This window comes from Erythrolamprus reginae, chromosome 11 (assembly GCF_031021105.1).
Source record: "Erythrolamprus reginae isolate rEryReg1 chromosome 11, rEryReg1.hap1, whole genome shotgun sequence".
Classification (NCBI taxonomy): domain Eukaryota; kingdom Metazoa; phylum Chordata; class Lepidosauria; order Squamata; family Dipsadidae; genus Erythrolamprus; species Erythrolamprus reginae.
This window is the reverse complement of record NC_091960.1, coordinates 24,077,770-24,096,715: the sequence shown is the minus strand read 5'-3', so window position 1 is coordinate 24,096,715 and position 18,946 is coordinate 24,077,770. Positions and strand designations below refer to the sequence as shown.

The 18,946-nt window shown below is 42.4% G+C and overlaps 1 protein-coding gene across 3 annotated transcripts in view; it reads right to left on the bottom strand.

Annotated features, from left to right (window-relative positions):
- ZMYM4 (zinc finger MYM-type containing 4) overlaps positions 1–18,946 on the bottom strand; it is a 91,582-nt gene that overhangs the window by 35,106 nt on the left and 37,530 nt on the right. For all 3 annotated transcript variants that reach the window (XM_070763711.1, XM_070763710.1, XM_070763708.1), the window contains exons 9-24: positions 17,682–17,856; positions 14,696–14,908; positions 12,773–12,923; positions 12,551–12,666; positions 10,746–11,015; positions 9,423–9,573; positions 9,034–9,206; positions 6,737–6,923; positions 5,445–5,588; positions 5,092–5,129; positions 3,987–4,131; positions 3,217–3,338; positions 1,706–1,868; positions 1,400–1,453; positions 682–861; positions 405–499 (exon numbers count right to left, since the gene is read on the bottom strand). In XM_070763711.1, coding sequence (XP_070619812.1) covers positions 405–499; positions 682–861; positions 1,400–1,453; positions 1,706–1,868; positions 3,217–3,338; positions 3,987–4,131; positions 5,092–5,129; positions 5,445–5,588; positions 6,737–6,923; positions 9,034–9,206; positions 9,423–9,573; positions 10,746–11,015; positions 12,551–12,666; positions 12,773–12,923; positions 14,696–14,908; positions 17,682–17,856 — 2,377 coding nt within the window. The remainder of the gene's footprint in view (positions 1–404; positions 500–681; positions 862–1,399; positions 1,454–1,705; positions 1,869–3,216; positions 3,339–3,986; positions 4,132–5,091; positions 5,130–5,444; positions 5,589–6,736; positions 6,924–9,033; positions 9,207–9,422; positions 9,574–10,745; positions 11,016–12,550; positions 12,667–12,772; positions 12,924–14,695; positions 14,909–17,681; positions 17,857–18,946) is intronic.

The window sequence follows — 18,946 nt, the reverse complement described above, 5'->3', positions numbered from 1 at the left end:
AGTCCACAAGTCTTAAAATTGCCAAGGTTGGAGACCCCAGATTCAAGACTCTGTTAATCTGTTTCATGCCAGCCTCGCTGCAGTGTTTTCTCAGGGAAAATGGAAGAATACCCCCCCACCCACCACCCACCCCGGTGGATATTCTATGTCACTGGAGACTGCTGAGGTTGGAAGACAGGAGGACTCCCAATTCCCAGAATTCTGAATTCATGAATGAACTGAGAATTCCTGGGAGTTGAATTCCACACGTCTCCAAGCTATCAAGATGGAGAAACATTGGCTTAGACTGCTGGAAAAAATAGGACTTCATTCAGCACCCTGATCTGCCATCGTTGGCCCATTTGCAATTGATCTTTGATCTTCTGGTTTTAGTGATAAACAAGGAATGCAATCACGTTTCTTACCCGTCTTTTTGGTTGGGGAAAACCGTCTCTATGTCTCCGCTTTCCCCGTGCCCGTGAATGAAGACCTAGCCCTTTGTTGAGGGGGTCAAAGGAATCTAATTTTGAAACAAAGGCACAGATTTAGCAGGAAAGCAGTAGCCGTTAAGGCTGATCTTCCATAATGAGGCAAATCACAAATTACTCTGCGAGTGGTGCAGAGATTCAAAGGTTGCAGCCTGGGAATGGATGCCACACCTTCATATGAAATGGAGAACATTTTCTTCCAAAGTTGACCAACCTGATGGGAAGTCAGCCTCCAGGTCCTGTTCCAGTTCGTTTTTGGAGAACTGTTTTGGTTCAGGCTCAGGCTCAGGCACTGTACTGGAGCGTAGCGCATAGTGATTCAGCTCATCCTCCCAGCTGTGGGGAGTTGACACTGCTTCCGATTCCAGGTCCCCGCTGTACGTGCTGCCCTGGTCTGAAATTGCAAAGGAAGGAAGATGAATGCAGAAGGGCCTGGGGAAGGCTAAGAAGCAGTTCCAACAAAAGCCCATCAGAAAACGAAGCCAGGTGTGGACCAGGTGTGACTAAGCAACTTTTAAGACTTGGGGACTTCAACTCCCAAAATTTCCCAAACAACAAAGCTGCCTGGGGAATTCCGGAAGTTGAAGTTCACAGGTTTTAAAGTCACCAAGGTTGGGCATCCCTCCTGATGATCGAGGTTATTACTTTACACAACTTTCAAAGTGTGTAGGCAGATCAGTAATGGGTTGCAAATCCCGTTGCTATCAATTCGTGCATGCATGCCCAGAGTGTACAGGGTGGGTGGGCGGAGCTCCCACCACCACAGCTACCTGTCCATAAATTGGGGCCGTACCTGTAGCAACCCACTGCTGTTGGCAGATGTTTGTATATATGTGTGTATTCTAATCTAGGTAACTATTTTGGTAAGAAAAAAGTTTCTTCTCACGTTTAGTTGAAGTTTGTCTTTCTGCTGATCTGATTTATAGGCTCACCTTTTTCAAATATTTTGGGGTCCAGAAACAGCTCATGCTCAGATGTTTGAGAGCCTGAAACAAGATGGAAAGACCAATACAGCTAAATCAAACTAATACTCAACAAGATTCCAAAACCTAGTTAATGCTATGTGAAACAGATTTATTCCAAAGGGGCCCACAGTAGAGAGCAGTTCCCTAAGGGTGGGCTCCAGCACAAGTCCAAAAAGCTCAGACAACTAAATCTTGGATCCTGGTGACCTTTGCTCCTGCAAAGTTATCCTGAGATACATATGTCCTTCATTCTCCAAGACAAAATCCACCTACCTCCTTGAGAGTGTTCCTTGTCTTTATCTTCGGCAACCATTGCTGGCATCTGGAGAAGATCGGCCTCAAAAGGACTAGCCGAGTTCTTTTTGACGTCTGGAATGGCTTCTCTAGTTTTCTCAGCGCTCTCTGGAGCAGGGGGCACAAACATAGGAACAGGGACCTGGAGAGAAACACCAGCAACTTCCTTTATTTCTCAGAAGCTGCAAAGAATCGTTTAGAATGAAGAGACAGCTTCCCTTCTTAAGCCTGACCAATGCTGAAGAGAGAGAATCCATCTCTTAAGAAAAGCCAAGTGTCTTCATAATAGTTAAGGCTGTAATAGAAGTGCAACCCATCCTACGATTCACTGACAGCAGCATTACCAAGCATCTTAGGCTTCTCAAGATAAGGAGAATAGGAGAGGGGCTACAATTAGTTAGAAGATCAACTGCAAATTTCAAGAAGAACATCTAGTCTAAGGGTGATCCATGTGTCAGGCTCAAACCCAGAGAGGAGACAGTAAGAATCCATCAAGTCCATTCCTTTATTTGTTCATACCGTATGGACAGAATCTTGCCAAACTATAACCTTAAACTTACTAAATGGCTTCTGACAGATTCTAGGGCAGTGATGGCAAAACTATAGCACATGCGCCAGAGGTTACATGCAGGGCCTTCTCTGTGGGCACTAGAGCCATCACCCCAGATCCGCTCGGCCGTGCATATGCACGCATCTACCGGCTAGCTGATCTTTGGGTCTCTGCCACATATGTGCGGGGGTGGGATGGGGTGGGGGAGGTGCATGCAGGGCGGATAGGGTGTATGTAGGGAGTTGCACACACATGCACGGGGGATGAGACATATACATGGGGTACACACACACATTGGGGGTTTGTGCATGCACTTTGAGCACTTTGGAAAATGTTAGCCATCACTGTTCTAGGGCATGGTAATCCTGAACCTCTTCCCACTTCCCTCATCAAGCTCGGGACTGTGCAATCTCTTGAGATCCAGGTCTCTCTCATGGAAAGATCCTGACTGGCCAAATCTCTGTCCCCACTCCTCTCTAATAGATGCATATTTAATCATACCATGTAAGAGGGATAAGGGCTACAAATGCCTTGCCTCACAGAAAACCATCCAATCATATGACATCAACTGAAGGGATGGGTCTGTTTCAGTTTAGAGCTAGGCTATTGTCCCCACAATCCAGGTCCTCAATTGACCCCAAATGCAGCCAGGTGAGTTGCCAAGTTATGGACGTTTGATCAGGTGATGGAGGAAAGTGAGATTCCATCAAGTCCACTCCTTCAAAGTTTCCTTTGGTTGAAACTTTGAATCTGGGTGGTTTGTAATTTTGAAGTTATTTTGTTAAGTGGTTATAAGTCAAGGGCCACCTGTGATCACACAGCGGTCATGTCAAGGCACCACACCTTGGCCAGGTAGAATTCCACTCGTGAAATTCTTCACTAACACATCTTGGAAACCTGGCTGGAAGAAAGAGGCACCCCCACCCCCCCAATCACTCACCGGGACTGGCAATCCCAGAGGGACTGGTGTGTACTGGGAGAAGAGATGAAGCGGGATTGGCACAAACACTGGTACAGGAACAGGCACCATAATGATTTTGGGTGGAACTTCCTCTTCCTCTTCTTTCCATTGCCATGTTAAAAAGAAAAAGTGTGATTCTTGGAGAAAAACAGCTGTCCATTCATCTCTCTTAGCATGTTACATTACTGTTTTCTTTTTTCTGCAATGGCTCTCCCCAACTCCCCATCCTATATGCTATACTATTTGTTCACTGGCACCCCCCGTATTGCCATAATTTCAAGATAAATCCCTGGCTGGCAAATGAAACAGATGACTCACTCTTAGGCCAATGGAGCCTTATTGTCTTTATCTATGGCAACAGGACTCAGTCACTGCTGGGTTTCCTTTTTCAAAATCAAAACAACTTTAGGATTCTTAAGGATACTGTGCAATGTGGCCTGTATTTCCCACCCAGGAATTTCTAAAAGTATTTACAACAGGGTTTTTGCATCCCAACTTCCTGTTCGTTTCTCCCTCCTATCTGCCAAGTTGCTGAACCCTAAACAAGAATTGTTTTCAAATTCACATTCTGACAATATTATTTTAGTAAAGTATTTCTCAACTTCAGCAATGTGTGGACTTCAACTCCCAGAATTTCCCCTGCCAGCATGCTTTAGATTGTCCCAATGCGCTGAAAGATGATGTGCACTGCTAACACCCCCCCCCCCCTTGCAAGGCTAAGCAGCAATCAATCCTTGTTTGTTACTTACCAGTTTGGCATTCCTTATGCTGGGTATGAGGCTTGCAAGAAGTGGCCTTGGTCTGAGTTATGGGCTTGCACAGCAAGGCTTTGTTCTTGAGGAGCCGGGGTGGCTGTGAGGGTGGGAGCTTCAAAGCATCTGTCTGGGTACTTGCCTAGTTTTAAGGCAGAAAACAAGAGTCTGTTTGTTACACAACCTTAAAAGTGGGATATCTAGACAAGAGGAAGTGCGGCCAGTAAGCCTCAGTTAGTAGTTTGCTCTCCCTCCTCCTCTTCCCTTCTGTTCTGGGTATGTCCATTCTAAGGATGCTTCCTGGTAGAATTACCCTATTTCTCAGCGTATAAGACACACCTTTTCCCCTCTAAAAGAGCATGAAAATTTGGGTGCGTCTTATACTCCAAATGTAGCTTTTTGGAAACTTTTTTCCCCTAGCCCAAACAAAGTGCTAATTAAAGCTTGCAGGCTTGTTTTCATTGCTACTCCCTCCGAAAAAAGTTTTTTCTGGCCTAATGTGGTGCTAACGATCTTCCCTGCTTGCAGGGTTTTTTCATTGCTTCAAGTTTTTTCCCAGCCCTAAGTTTTTGCACGCTTGTTTTCATTCCTACTCCCTCTGAATATTTTTTTTTCAGTCCTAACCAGGGGATAAAATAATGTGCTGAACCAGACGCTACACAGATGAATACCTGGTAGGCAGGTAGATTTCTCCCCCTATTTTTCCTCCCCCAAAACTAAGATGTGTCTTATCCTTATCCTAACACTAAGACATTTGAGGGATGCTCATCTCATAAATTAAACTATTTATTTATTTATTTATTTATTTATTAGATTTGTATGTTGCCCCTCTCCATAGACTTGGGGCGCCAACTATGCTAAAGTTGCCGTAAGTAAGTAAGTAAGTAAGTAAGTAAGTAAGTAAGTAAGGGAAGGAAGGAAGGAAGGAAGGAAGGAAGGAAGGAAGGAAGGAAGGAAGGAAGGAAGGAGGGAATGGATTTTAAAAATATTTATGAAAAATTAAAAGAAAATGAGGGAAAAATCAATGCAGGACATAGTGATGACGTCAGAACATAAGTACAAGTGTAATTTATCAGGAGGTGTTATTTTCAGGAAAACTTACATCACCAATTATTTTTGCTGTTACAGTAGGAACTGCACCTGTTAGGGGGGGAAAAAACAGAAAAAAATGTCTTCCTACTTTTTTAAACATTGAAAGCGATTCTGGGCTTCAGAGCCCAAAAACACACTCATATGTCTGCTTGCTCATTCAGACATTCTCATTGCACAGTGGCAATTCTCAACCGTGGCAACTTTAACCTTCAACTCCCAGAAGTCCAGACAGCTTAGAGTTGCCATGGTTGAGAGACAGGATTTCATACTGGAGCAATAACATGTCAACGTGCATCTGGGGAAGCAACGTCAACAGAAGGTGTGGGTTTGACAGGTAGAGGAGAAAAGAGACCCACTGCCTACCTTGCAAGACATTGTTGGAGTTGGCTGTAGGCTGAGCAGCAGGTGTGCTGGCAAGAGACACCACATTTGCAATCACTGGGGTGGAGTCCTTCCTGAGAGACAAAGGGGGCCCTGCTGAAGATGTTGGTGTCAGAGAAACATTTGCTGGGTGGAAAAGGAAAGGAAAGAAAGTTGGAACAAAGTTAATGACAGCACGACTCTAGTATTTATACATAAGACATTTAAAAAGGCCTACCTACATCTGACGTACAGACAAAATGTGTTTAGGGGATTCTATCAGAGTGTATGCAAAGGGAATCTCTACCCCCAAGATAGATCTGTGGCGTTCTTTCAAATTAGTGATGTCTGTCTTTGTGTGAATTGCATCTGATACAATCCGTTGTGCAAGCAGCTGAGAGATGGGCTGCTACCGCAATAGGCAAGATATGGCTACCATCCTCTCAGCTGAATCCCTTATAGCAGGGGTCTCCAACATTGGCAACATTTAAGACTTGTGGACTTCAATTCCCAGAATTCCACAAGTCTTAAAGTTGCCAAGGTTGGAGACCCCTGCCCTATGAAGCCTTGAGTATTACCCATCATCAAGGTCCATCTTAGTTTTAATATTTTATGAAGATTTTGCAGTCAATTACCACACCTGGAGCACTTAGGGAGGTTTGCTGGTCAATGAATCAAAGTCAAGTGCAAAATGTGGCGCTGTATAATTGCAATGGATGCTATTGAAAATATGCTGTCTCTGCTGTAGGCCAGTGTTTGTCAACCATGACAATTTAAAAGATGTGGACATCAACTTCACAATTCCCCTGAGCATGGCCTAGAAAACGGCCTGACCTATTCTGCCCCCCCTCCCCCTCCCAGGAGGTCCTCCGGAGGCCAGAAACATTTCCTAAATTGAAACGGGTCATTTCTGGCCTCCGGAAGTCCTTTTCCGCCCTCCCCAGGCTCCTAGAAAGGCTGTTGAGCTTGGGGAAAGCAAAACAAAAGCAAACAACACCCCCCCCCCCCAAAACTCTGGTTTAATCGGAAGTCAGCAAATGGGCCATTTTCTGATTCCGAGCAAGGGTGCAGGAGGCCATTTTTGTCCTCCCCAGACTCCTAGAAAGGCTCTGGAGCTTAGGGACAGCAAAACCCGGGCCTTCCCCAACCCATCTGGAGGCTGCAAGCAGTCTGTTTCCCAACTCCCAGGCTCGCGCGCCCACCAATATGGCTTCCAGTGCCATTTGTGTTGCCCAATCTCTTCTTAAAAAACCTCCAGTGTTAGAGCCTGTTCTAATGCCAGCCCACATTATTACCTGCATTATTTGGAGGCGGGGGCGGAGGAGGTGGGGGTGGGGGTGGTGGCGGCGGAGGATCTGTTGCACTCTGCTGGTTGCAAAACATCAAAATGCAAAGCAAGTTGCAAAAATGTTTGATTTCACCCCGCCACTTCAGAGACTCACTGAGTTTTCCTTGCCTTTTGCACCCATCACATTTGGACATCTATAGAAAAAGGGGAAGAGGTACAAGAGGCAGAAGGCAACTTTTAAACATTTGATTCTATTCTACGGGTTTCAGTTGTAAACAATTTTGTTCATGCAAAATTATCTGCAGTGACCCAGTCAAAAAGACAAAAAATCCTCTCTCTCTCTCCAATTTGGAATATTCATTCATTCATTCCAAATCAGATCTCTCTCTTTTTTTTCTTTCTCTCTGTCACATTTGGAAAATACGAGACTTAGGAATCCTGAGGGGACAGTGAAGGTACCACTAGGCCTAATTACATGTAACTGAATCACCTTTCCCCCCATTCCTTCTGATAACCCACTGGGAAGTACAGACCTCTCCATCATCTGTGTCTAGTAAGCTGCTATCGGGCCCCTGATGTGAATGACAATTAATCGGGACTCTCTGTATTGCATATATGAAATGGATCGAGTTGAATAACTCCTAGTGACATGGATCTGCCTACATAACCTCAGTCACAATCTTTATGTATTGCTGCATTCATTGCTTATTTGTACCCTATGACAATCATTAAGTGTTGTAGCTCATGATTCCTGAAAAATGTATCTTTTCTTTAATGTACAGAGAGTATGTGCATGAAAGGCAAATTCTTTGTGTGTCAATCACACTTGGCCAATAAAGAATTCATTTCAATCCAATTCCTATTCCTACCCTATCCTGTGTTTGCTTGCTAATTCTTGGTCCCTGTTCTGGATAGTCTATTCAAGTACTAAAGAGGCAAACTTTTGCTCAGCTGCTGAGTGCAAATAAAACCAGCCAGTTGCTAGCTGTTGAAATGTTATACAGGGGTATAATTCTCTATTATGGTTTGCAATCTTTACTTTATGTTTGGTATGGAGCTACCTAATTGGAACAGCACACAGGGCTGAGTAAATAAACAAAACATTGAATTATTCCTCTATATTATAACATAAAAGTAGTTCTTGCTTAGTGAATGCCCTGTCTAGCAACCGTTCAAAGTTATGACCGCAATGAATAGTAACTTGTAGTAACTGATTGTCCCACTCAGAACCATTGTGGCATCCTGTGGTCATGTGATCACCATTTGTATGCTTCAAAACCAGATTCCAACAAGCATAATCAATGGAAAAGCCAGTGGTAAAGTCAGAAGTTATGGTCACATCAGTGGTGAGATGCTATCGGTTCGGGTGCACTTAATGTCTGTGGCTAAGCTGCTTAAAGACCAGAGTGGAAATGAGCTTATAACTCTGTCATGATCATAGGATGTTTCGCTTAATGGCCAGAACACTTAGAGTTGCAAGTCCCAACTGTAGTTGTTAAACAAGGACTATCTGTATACAGTATTTATTTATTTTATTTATTTATTTATTAGATTTGTATGCCGCCCCTCATCAAAGACTCGGGGCGGCTAACAACAATATAAAAAGACAATGTAAACAAATCTAATATTAAAAATAATCTAAAAAACCCCAATTTAAAGAACCACTCATACATACAAGCATACCATGTATAAATTCTATAAGCCTAGGGGGAAGGGAAATTTCAATTCCCCCATGCCTGACGACAGAGGTGGGTTTTAAGGAGCTTGCGAAAGGCAAGGAGGGTGGGGGCAACTCTGATATCTGGGGGGAGCTGGTTCCAGAGGGTCGGGGCCACCACAGAAAAGGCTCTTCTCCTGGGTCCCGCCAGACGACATTGCTTAGTCGACAGGACCCGGAGAAGACCAACTCTGTGGGACCTAACCGGTCACTGGGATTCGTGAGGCAGAAGGCGGTCCCGGAGATATTTGGTCCGATGCCATGAAGGGCTTTATAGGTCATAACCAACTCTTTGAATTGTGACCGGAAATTGATCGACAACCAATGCAGACTGCAGAGTGTTGGTATAACATGGACATACCATTAGAGATCATATAATTGTGCAATTATAGATTGAATACATAGACGTAAGAAGGCTGACCTAAAAAAAGATACATTCTAAGGCTCACTACAACGCTGACGGATGCAGTACTTTCTATCCCAATTAATTCAATGGTGATAAAAGATAACCTGCTATGCTGAAGCACTGTTTCTCCCAGAGGACGAATTGATAGAAGACTGATTTGAAGCGTGCCAGGATAACTTACTTGATAAAACAAAACGGTGAACTTTGACATGCAATCTTCTGAGCAGAATTCCTCCACTTTGCCTCCAAAGTGATTCTGCACCAATTTTGGAGACGTTTGCAAACAGTAGCTGCACATTTTACAGTGAGTCCCCCAACGCTTGGCTAAGTCATGCTTGTAAAGCAACTTGCAGCCTAGAAAAAGAGCAAAGAACAACAAATGACAATGACTTGGAATTCTCCAACCATCTCCCCAATGGGTAACAATTTCAGAAGCAATCTCTTTTGCAATTCAAAAAGCCTTTTATTTTGCACACAATCATATATGGAAGAAACAATGATTAACAGTTATCATTTCCACCACTGCCTATCTGGGGGAACTGAATGCCAATTAGGCCCATGGTTTCTTACCTTCACTACAGAATGATTTATCAATGCCTGAAAATCGCACTGTTTCTTTAACAATCTTGTCAATTTTGCAGTATTCACACATTGACATGAGAGCGTTCATCTTTTTGTATTCATCACAACAGGCCTTGCCGCAAAACTGGAACATTTTGCCCTGCAATAGGCAATAAATAAATAAATAAATAAATAAATAAATTAAAAATGGAGGCCAATTCAGAAAAGAACATGCTGTTATGTCTTCTGTCAAAGAAATGCAAGTTCACCCATTTCCATTTAAAAGAAAACAAACCAAAAAAGCAACAACCCCACACTAAGAACTTGCCAAGATCTATCATTAATCAAGACTATCAGCTGCCATTTGCAGAGCTGCCAGTTTGTAGTCTGCTCAGAAATGAAAATTCACAGCTGTCAATAAAAATCCATAGCCAACTTCTTAAGAGCTGTAGGGGATCAGTTAAAAAGCAGGTGAGCAATGCCTGCTGAATCTCAGAGGATAGAATAGTGGTAAAAGAAGATTGCCAGCAGCTGGGGGGAAAAGTGTGTCACTTGCCACTTTTATGAGCTGCAAAAACCTCTAGGAAACACAATGGGACAATTCGCCCCAGCCAACTCGCTGCAAGACAATTCCACATGGGATAACTCAATGCGATGTTAATGCCCCCATTGTGTCTTCCAATATTATTTCCATTGACAAAAATGGAAATTATATCCAAGAGACATTGAGGGATAACATTTATTGGATTAGGCATGGAAATTCTCAGTCATTCAGGTCCTGGTTATCTCAAAGGTGCAAGAGGCAACCAGGCTTCCTGGTTTTTATTTGAAGACATTTCAGCTGAAGGAAGCTTCTTGGATGAGAAGCGAAACATCTTCAAAGAAAAACCAGAAAGTCCAGCTGCCTCTTGAAGTCCAGCTGCCTCTTTGGGATGATTGGATTAGGTCATTTGCAATGGTCCCGCAATGACTTGGCTGTGGCGAGAGGGCCAAGGTGAATTGGCAATGGCAAATTGTCCTATGCCCACTCCAGGAATTAATTACCTTACAGGTGAGAAGTTTGCAGAATAATTTTTTATGTAGTTATTGAGCATAAGGACTTAGGCAAAAGGAGACGTTATGCCAATAGGAACAGTCTGCATTATTCACACAAGTCTCAAAGCTTCACTTTGTGCAGTTGCAAACAATTTTATGGTTTAAAGTATGGAGGGGAAACTAAGCATGGAATACACACGACCTTGCCTGTCACTAGGCTTCTTGTCCACAATTACAGCCCTCATGTATCCGACGTCAAGGCATCTGTCAACAACAACAATGGCAGGTGCCAATTACCCTGTAGTCGAGCACTTCGGGCTTTGTTGCAAAGAGACGATTACAGTGTTGACACCTGAGCTTGGCGACGGTGCGGGAGACTTGCTGGGATTGGACAGCCAGCCTCTGGAGGCCGGCCGCGGCTGAGCTGCTGACCGAACTGGGAGAGACCGTTGAGGTAGTATTGCCCGCTGCAGAAACCGTCGCTCCTGAGGGAATGCTGACAATCACTTGGCCCTGCGACAAGGGCACCACCGAGGGGTTCATTCCCGAAGGCTTGTTGAACAAATTCTGAAAACGATAAAAAGAGGAGCCAATACAATTTACATCATGGAACCCTATCCCTGTCCAATTCACCTCCAATGCTACCCAACTGATACTTAAACCATCTCTAACCATAAACCATCCAAACTGGGGCTACTGTATCTAACTGCAAGCATCTATAAGACTACTAGATGGCAGCAAAGGAATTCAGAAAATTCTACCTCCTTCCTGCCATCTAGTGGTTGTTTTGCAGGTCCCGTACAGTAACCTTCTTACAGACTTCAATGGAGCAATCTTGCATATTATACGGCCTACAGCCCAGCTGTTTGTGGCAGTGGAAGGGACAAAAGTCCATGCTGCAACAGCTTAAAGAGAGTATTTTTTACTACTCTTCTGTTTACCGGGACAATTTGGTCTCTTCCAAACATCCCAGCAGCTGTCAACCCTCTAATAGAAAGGCTTCTGATATACAAATTTAACAAAACTGTCTACAAATTTTAACAGGGGCAGCTCTAGCTGTCTTCTTCAGATCAAAGGATATTTATTTATTTATTTATTGTATTTATATGCAGCTCATTCCAAAGTGGACTCAGAGTGGCTAACAAATGCGATAAATACAATAATATTAAAATACAATCACAAACACATAACAAAATCAGTAATAACAATAAATAATAACTTTAAAAGAACCCTACACACACAGGGCAGTTGATTCCACGGGGTCAGAGCCACCACAGAGAAGGCTCTTGCCCCAGGTCCCGCCAATTGACATTCTTTGGGAGACGGGACCTGGAGAAGGCTGACTCTGTGGGCCCTTACTGGCCGCAATGAGGTATGAGATGATCCCATAAATAGTCTGGCCCTGAACCATTTAGGGCTTTAAGGGTGATAACCAGCACCTTGAATTGGGTTCGGAGACAGACTGGCAACCAATGCAGCTCGTGTAGAGATGGAGTAATACGGACATATCTAGCTATTCCTGTTATTGAACACGCTGCTGCATTTTGCACCAGCTGAAGTCTCTGAACACTCTTCAAGGGTAGCCCCATGTAGAGCGCACTGCAATAGTCAAGATGACAGGTGATGAGGGCGTGAGTGACTGTGTGGAGCGCCTCCTGGCCAAGGTAGGGCCCAACTGGTGGACACGTTGAACCTGTGCAAAAGCCCCCCTAGCCACAGCTGAGAGATGTACACCAGAGGTCTTCAAACTTGGCAACTTTAAAACCTGTGGACTTCAGTTCCCAGAATTCTCCAACCAGCTGTGCTAACTGGAGAATTCTGGGAGTTGAAGTCCACAAGTCTTAAAGTTGCCAAGTTTGGGGACCCCAGGTATACACTGAGGAATCATTAGTGCTATTTGAACTTGCTTATTTTCTTACCAATGTTTCATTGCCCTAACTAAGTAACATCATTGGTGCTAGTAAGGAGGTATATATACTGTATGAGAGCATGCAGCTTGGTTCTGTCCTGAAAAATCCCAGCGTTCCACTTACCCTGACTCACTTGTATTCAGAATGATACAATCAAAAAGTAAGGAGAGAAGACTGAGACTTAAGAAATACCTGAAAAGCCACCACACAACTATAGCTGCAAAAATTACGTATGCTTCCATCTGACATTGCGAGATGATACTGAGGGATGGCTGAGGTTTTACAGCTATTACACTGGACCTGGACACCTGGCAGGGAAAATAAACGAAGCAACATGTGCCAAGAGAAGAGAGCAGATTTAATTAATTTGCCTTCTGAACATAGGTGAAATTAGGAGAAAATTACGTGAACTACCTGACGATGTGACCACTTTGACTCTGTGTGCTGACAAGCAATTGACGGAACAAAAGAGCTCTGTTTTCCCCACGGTATTTGTGCTTTCAATCATCTCCGCTGAAGATCTCAGAGATTTACACATTGCACAGGGGGTAATTTTTGCAGACTTCTAAAAAAGAAGGGGGGGGGGAACCATACATAAAACAATACGAGGAGAAAAGGCTCATTTAACCTGAAACATGCACTTTCTCCATTTGGCAGACCACAGAAAGTTACTCCCAGTTGCTTATATCACACGAAAGGCAGGAACTGTGCATGTTGATAGAGAGCTCGGTCTTAATCAAAAAATGGTATGATGGAGGGGAAAGTATGGGAAGTCCTCGACTTACAACCATTCATTTAGTGACCTTCTGAAGTTATTTGCAGACCATTGCAGCATCCCTGTGGGTCGCATGATCCAAATTCAGATACTTGGTAATTGCCATCTATTTATGAGGGTTGCAATGTCCAGGGATCAAATGATCAGCTTTTGAGACCTTCTGACAAACAAAGTTAAATAAGGAAGCCAGTTTCATTTTAACAATGGTATTATTAACTTAACAACAGCAGTGATTCACTTAAAAATTCTGGCCAGGAAGGGCATAAAATGAGGGTGGGCAAAACTGACTGAACAACTGTTTTATTTAACAACAGAAACGTTGGGACTCAATTGTGGTTGTAAATCGAAGTATGAAAAATATGGTGATTTTTCCCTTTTCCAATAATTTACACCAACTATTATGAAAGTGTCAGCTCTCTATCTTACCCTCTTTTTACAATGTTCCCAGGGTTAGAAGGCAATTGCCTGGAATAGTGGACTTCAAATCCCAGAATTCCAGAGCTGGCTGGAGAATTCTGGGACTTGAAGTCCACAAGTCTTAAAGTTGCCAAGTTTGAAGACATCTGTTCTATACCAATGAGGATCCTGGAAAATTGGGGTTCTCATATGCATGCCCACAGTTACATGATCAAAATTTGGGCACTTAGCAACCAACATGCATTTACGATGGCTGCAGTTTTGCAGAGTCATGCAATCTCCATTTGCAACCTTCCCAGCCAGCTTCCCATAAGGAAAGTCCATGGGAGAAGCGGGATTTGCTTAATGACTGCATGATTCATTTAATAACTGCAGGGAACGTGATTTAAAACTATGGCAAAAAAAAGGTCATAAAATCAGGCGTGATTCACTTAACAATCACCTTGCTTAGCCATGAAATCCTGGTGCTAATTGTGATTGTAAGTCAAGGACCGTATCTGATATACACCCCTGTGAAGGGGAGGCCGCCTCCCACGTGCACAGACACCCTCTTACACTGAAGTGACTGTCTTGAAGCTGCCCTCTCCATTCCTTAGAACCCTTCCCCAATCCCATAGGAAACTTAACACACAAAGTCCTATTTTCAAATAAATTTGCTCTTCAAAATGGCTTAGGACCAGATTACCTACAGGACAGTCTCCTGCCCCATATAACCCAGCAGCCAGTCAGATCCCACAGAGTTGGTCTTCTCCAGATCCAGTCAGCCAAGCAGTGCTGGCTGGCGGGGACTGAGGGGAAGGGCCTTCTCTGTGGCAACTCCGGTCCTCTGGAATCAACTCCCCCTAGAGATTCACACTGCCCCACCCTCCTGGCATTTCGAGAGGCTTTAAAAGCATGCCTTTGCCGGCAGGCCTGGGGCCATTGAGTGTGTTAGTAGTATTGGATGAATGGTTTTCTTTTAATGTTTGGGGTTTTAAGATTTTGTATTTGTATTAGCCTGTACACCATCCTGAGTCCACTGGAGAAAGGCAGCTTATAAATTTAAGTAAGTAAGTAAGTAAGTAAGTAAGTAAGTAAGTAAGTAAGTAAGTAAGTAAGTAAGTAAGTAAGTAAGTAAATGTTAAAAGGCGGGAGAAAACCCAGACCTGCTTGTAGGCAGTGACGCATGTTGAGCTACAAAACTTTTTGGACTGCCCCTCTATCTGAAGCATGTGACACTGTCCCGAAGCACTGTAGCAGTAGCCCCCGCAGTTTTCACAGCAATTCATGGTCAGGTTGTTTGCGGAACGAAACTTGGAGAAGCAGGCATCACTGCAAAGCTTGTGTACAACGTTCTGGTAATTCACTTCATGGCGAATCTATAGGTAGGAAAAACAAGGCAGTTATTGACAGACGAACGACCTCAGACTTTTCCTTCTATCAAAGAGCTTCAAAATCCAAACAAATGAATAAATAAATTACCAAAGAGAGGAGCACCACTACTTATTATAACCATTTATTGCTGCAGCTGGAGCTCAGTTTAGGATTACCATTACATTTATGCTTCTTTTTTTCATCTGGCATTAGAAATATTGAGCATAAACGTATTCAGACACCATTTAAGAATTTTAAATTGACTTTATCTGAGCCAGTGTATGATACCGATTTTATGTTTGGCTGGTCTTGGGGAGAGCCAGATTGGAGTTTCTATTCAGCCACATAACAACTCCCCCCACCTTAGACTGATCTAAGACCAGTCTAATTCTCAGCCTAACCAGGTGGTCATGACAAGGATTAAATGGGACAAAAATGGAACACTGCTTTGTCCTTTGTACAAACAATATTAAAAAACGAAGTGCATTGAACTAAAAAGCTGAACAAACAGGAATTAGCAAAGAGTGAAGTGAATATCTCTAGAAGTAGCCTAGAAGTTTCTCTTTAGTGCTTATGGGGTGTGGGAGAATCAAAATATAATTGACACTTCCCATCTATTGTGTTATCACACCCATCAGTATAGAACAGGACCTAGTGAAAAATACTTAAAAACTGAAAAAGGGTGGAGAGTCAATTCATTCCCATTTGCACTTTATCATGGAAAAATGCAATATTAGGCCCTGGACTTTTGGTTGGATGCCTCCTTGAATTATATCAGCATGCAAAATGTTCCAAATTCAAAATGCTTTAAGCATGATTCAAGTTAAAAGCAGCTTTTCTTACTGGACCATTCTGCAGCTGCTCTAAAATTCATCACGTAAGACTAAACCAGCCATTTCAAGCATAAAAGTTTCAAACTTGAAGTGTTTTGAATTCAAAATAATTTGCACATCTCTAGTGAAATGCTTGTAATAACTCCACTGAAAATGAAATCTCTCTTGCTGATCATATTGTTCTAAGTATGACTAAATCTGAATCTAATTCAATGAATTGCATACACTGAAGGTAATTATGTCCGCTTTTATGCTATAGGTGCCGCAAAATCCATTGGCGCTTATTCCCAAATATACTCAAGGCTAAACGTTTAATGTTGAAGTCTGTTGGTAAGAACAGACATAATGTTTGAAAATAATTACTGGGGGCTTAGTAATGTGTTAACAAACTGACAAGCCATGTAAATAAATGCTTTATTGCCAAGTTTGAATTTTTCTCACTAAATATTAAGAGCAACTGTCTGCTTCTTACTAAATGAGTGGATCATTTCAGTTGTCAAAGAGACAGTTAGGGGAAGGTTATTTGGGGTCTCTAAATGAGGTGCAATTAAAACTCTCTTGAAAACTGGTTAGTTTCTTTTTTAAGGATAATTTATCTTACACAGATATCTTTTAAAACAAAAAAATCTTCAAATCTGATTAAAAGAACCTATTGATTTTATAACCTAATAATTTTTTGTTATAAATACAGAGCAATTTGGTAAAGTCTATACTCGCCCAAACATGGCTTGAACCCATCAGCTGAAACTGGGTAATGCAGAGGTCTTCAAATTTGGCAACTTTAAGACTTGTGGACTTCAACTCCCAGAACTTTAAAGTTGCCAAGTTTGGGGACCCCTGAGGTAAAGGTTTATTCTCACAGGTTGCATCTGAGAGACCAAAAATTGCCCTAGTCCAAGGAGCACCCTTTTGATTGTGTATTTTATTTTTGGAGGGAGTTATTACCTTATTCATAATAATATGATACCCCATCATTGGATCAGTCAGCCTACTGATTTTGAGTACTGTACTTTATTTGGTTGAGTCTGGATTAAGCATCACTTTCTTTATTGAATCCAAACACTGGTTCAACCAGTTCAATAATTTTTCCCTTTGTTCAAGGCAGACTAACTGAATATAATTTACATATTGATAAGTATAAACTTTAAAAAATAACAATAAATTTATATACCACTCTATAGTGTTTTGCAGCACTCTGAATGGTTTGCAATTTCAGCCAATTGTCCCCAACAATCTGGATCCTCTATTTATCAACTTCAGAAGGGTGGAAAGTCCTGTCAGGATTGAACTCCAGGCTGTAGGCAGAGTTAGCCTGCAATGATGTTGCATTCTAACCACTGTGCATCAAACTCTTAAAATCTTAAACTTAACTCAGAAATGCAATCTGTATGTAAGAGAACTCTGGGAAAGAGTTCAAAAGTACTATGAGTTTATTCCATGCTACCTATATACAAGAATCTGACCTACTAATGGTCAAAGCAAACTGGCACTAGATAAGAATCAAAAGAATTAAAAGGAGGTGGCTGGACGTAAGTCTCTTGTAGGGAGCATAGCAATTCCAAAGATGTCCTCAGGCTCAGCCTAGTTATCTCCTACAGATGTAGTTTCACTATTATATTGTCTTTATTATGGCTGTGAGCCGCCCCGAGGGGCGGCATACAAATCTTACAAAAACCAACACAATTGGTAATGAGGTTCTTCTGCAGAGCTGCAGATGGCTCCTTGTTACCTTTTCCCATTTCTTCAGTTCAGGCACACATGCAATAACACTTTGACCATTTATACCTCAAAAATCCTCTCATAAATTTCAATAGGTTTAATGGTTTCATCCAAGCAACCTGAGGAGCTTTGTTGCTGAACGTGATGGGTCTAACCTCCTAAAGCAGCCAATTCAGAATATAACCCCAAACATTCAGAACAAGGGAAGACTAGCAAAGATAGTTACCACCGCAATCTTCTGGCACATGCTGCATTTGGTGGAGATATTGTTGGTATGGATGGTAACAACAGGCTTCCTTTTCAACTCATACACGGAAAGACAGGACTGGCTACAGAAATCCTTGCTGGAATTTGTATTGTCAAACTGAGCTGTAATCACATCTTTTGGATGCAGGATGTCCCTAAACAGTTAAAGAAAAAGGAGAGTTAACTTCTTCAGATTCTGAAATAATGATCCCCACAGAACAAAAGCAGTGGCTGTATTTGTGATGTATCTGGTGCTCTGCCAAGTCCAGTGAAATGGATCTGCAACTTGCAGGTTCTCAAACAGCATGGAACCAAGCAGTGGAATCGCTGGTCTGGTAATTTAATTCAGCAGATACAATATCATTGGTGCCAAGAATGCCATTTGCTCAATGCCACCCGCCAGCTGAATTGGAATCCTGCCAGGTCCCCTAACTCCCTGGAGCAAAATGAGAATATTTGAGATAATGTGTGTATTTCTAGGATTTTGCAGGAATGCACCCTTAATGCATTTTTTTAAAACTGAGAAGTTAATATGGGAAAAGTACCAAAGTAAGATGACACAAATACTATTATATGAAGTTGAAATACCAATATTCAATTATGCCCCCAGGATATATGTGGGATAATGTTAATAACAAGAATCCAGCCGGCATTCTACACTAGGCTGAGAAAAGTTATCAAGGTCAGACCATCAATTGTTGCTTTAATTAATCAAGTAATATTTACCCAGAAAATCTTGGATTTATTAGTCACCCACCAATCTAAAGAGAATGGAGGAGTGGGACACAAGAAAGTCAACATACAAATGAAGAACAAAAGTATATAAAATTAAATTGTATCATAAAACAGGAAGTAGTAAATACCACTACTAAACAAACTAAACTAGGGGTCAAATGCATCCTGGAGTAAAACTGCTTTGGTCTGCTTATGAAATACCAGGGAAAAGCATTCCATAAAACAAGATCCACCAGTAAGATGACCCATGGATCATGGAAGGAAGGGTTGCTGCAACAGACACTCTGGGAGACTGGACCAGACTGGGGACTTAATTCTGGCAAAGTGCTGCCTCATTGATCCAGCATTGTCTTATACAGTGATGCCTCGTCTTAAGAACCCCTTGTCATACAAACTTTTCGAGCTACGAACCCGGGATTTAAGATTTTTTTCCCCTCTTCTTCAGAACTATTTTCACCTTACGAATCCACCACCCTCTGGACTTCCGCTGGTGGGATTCCCCTGAGGCTT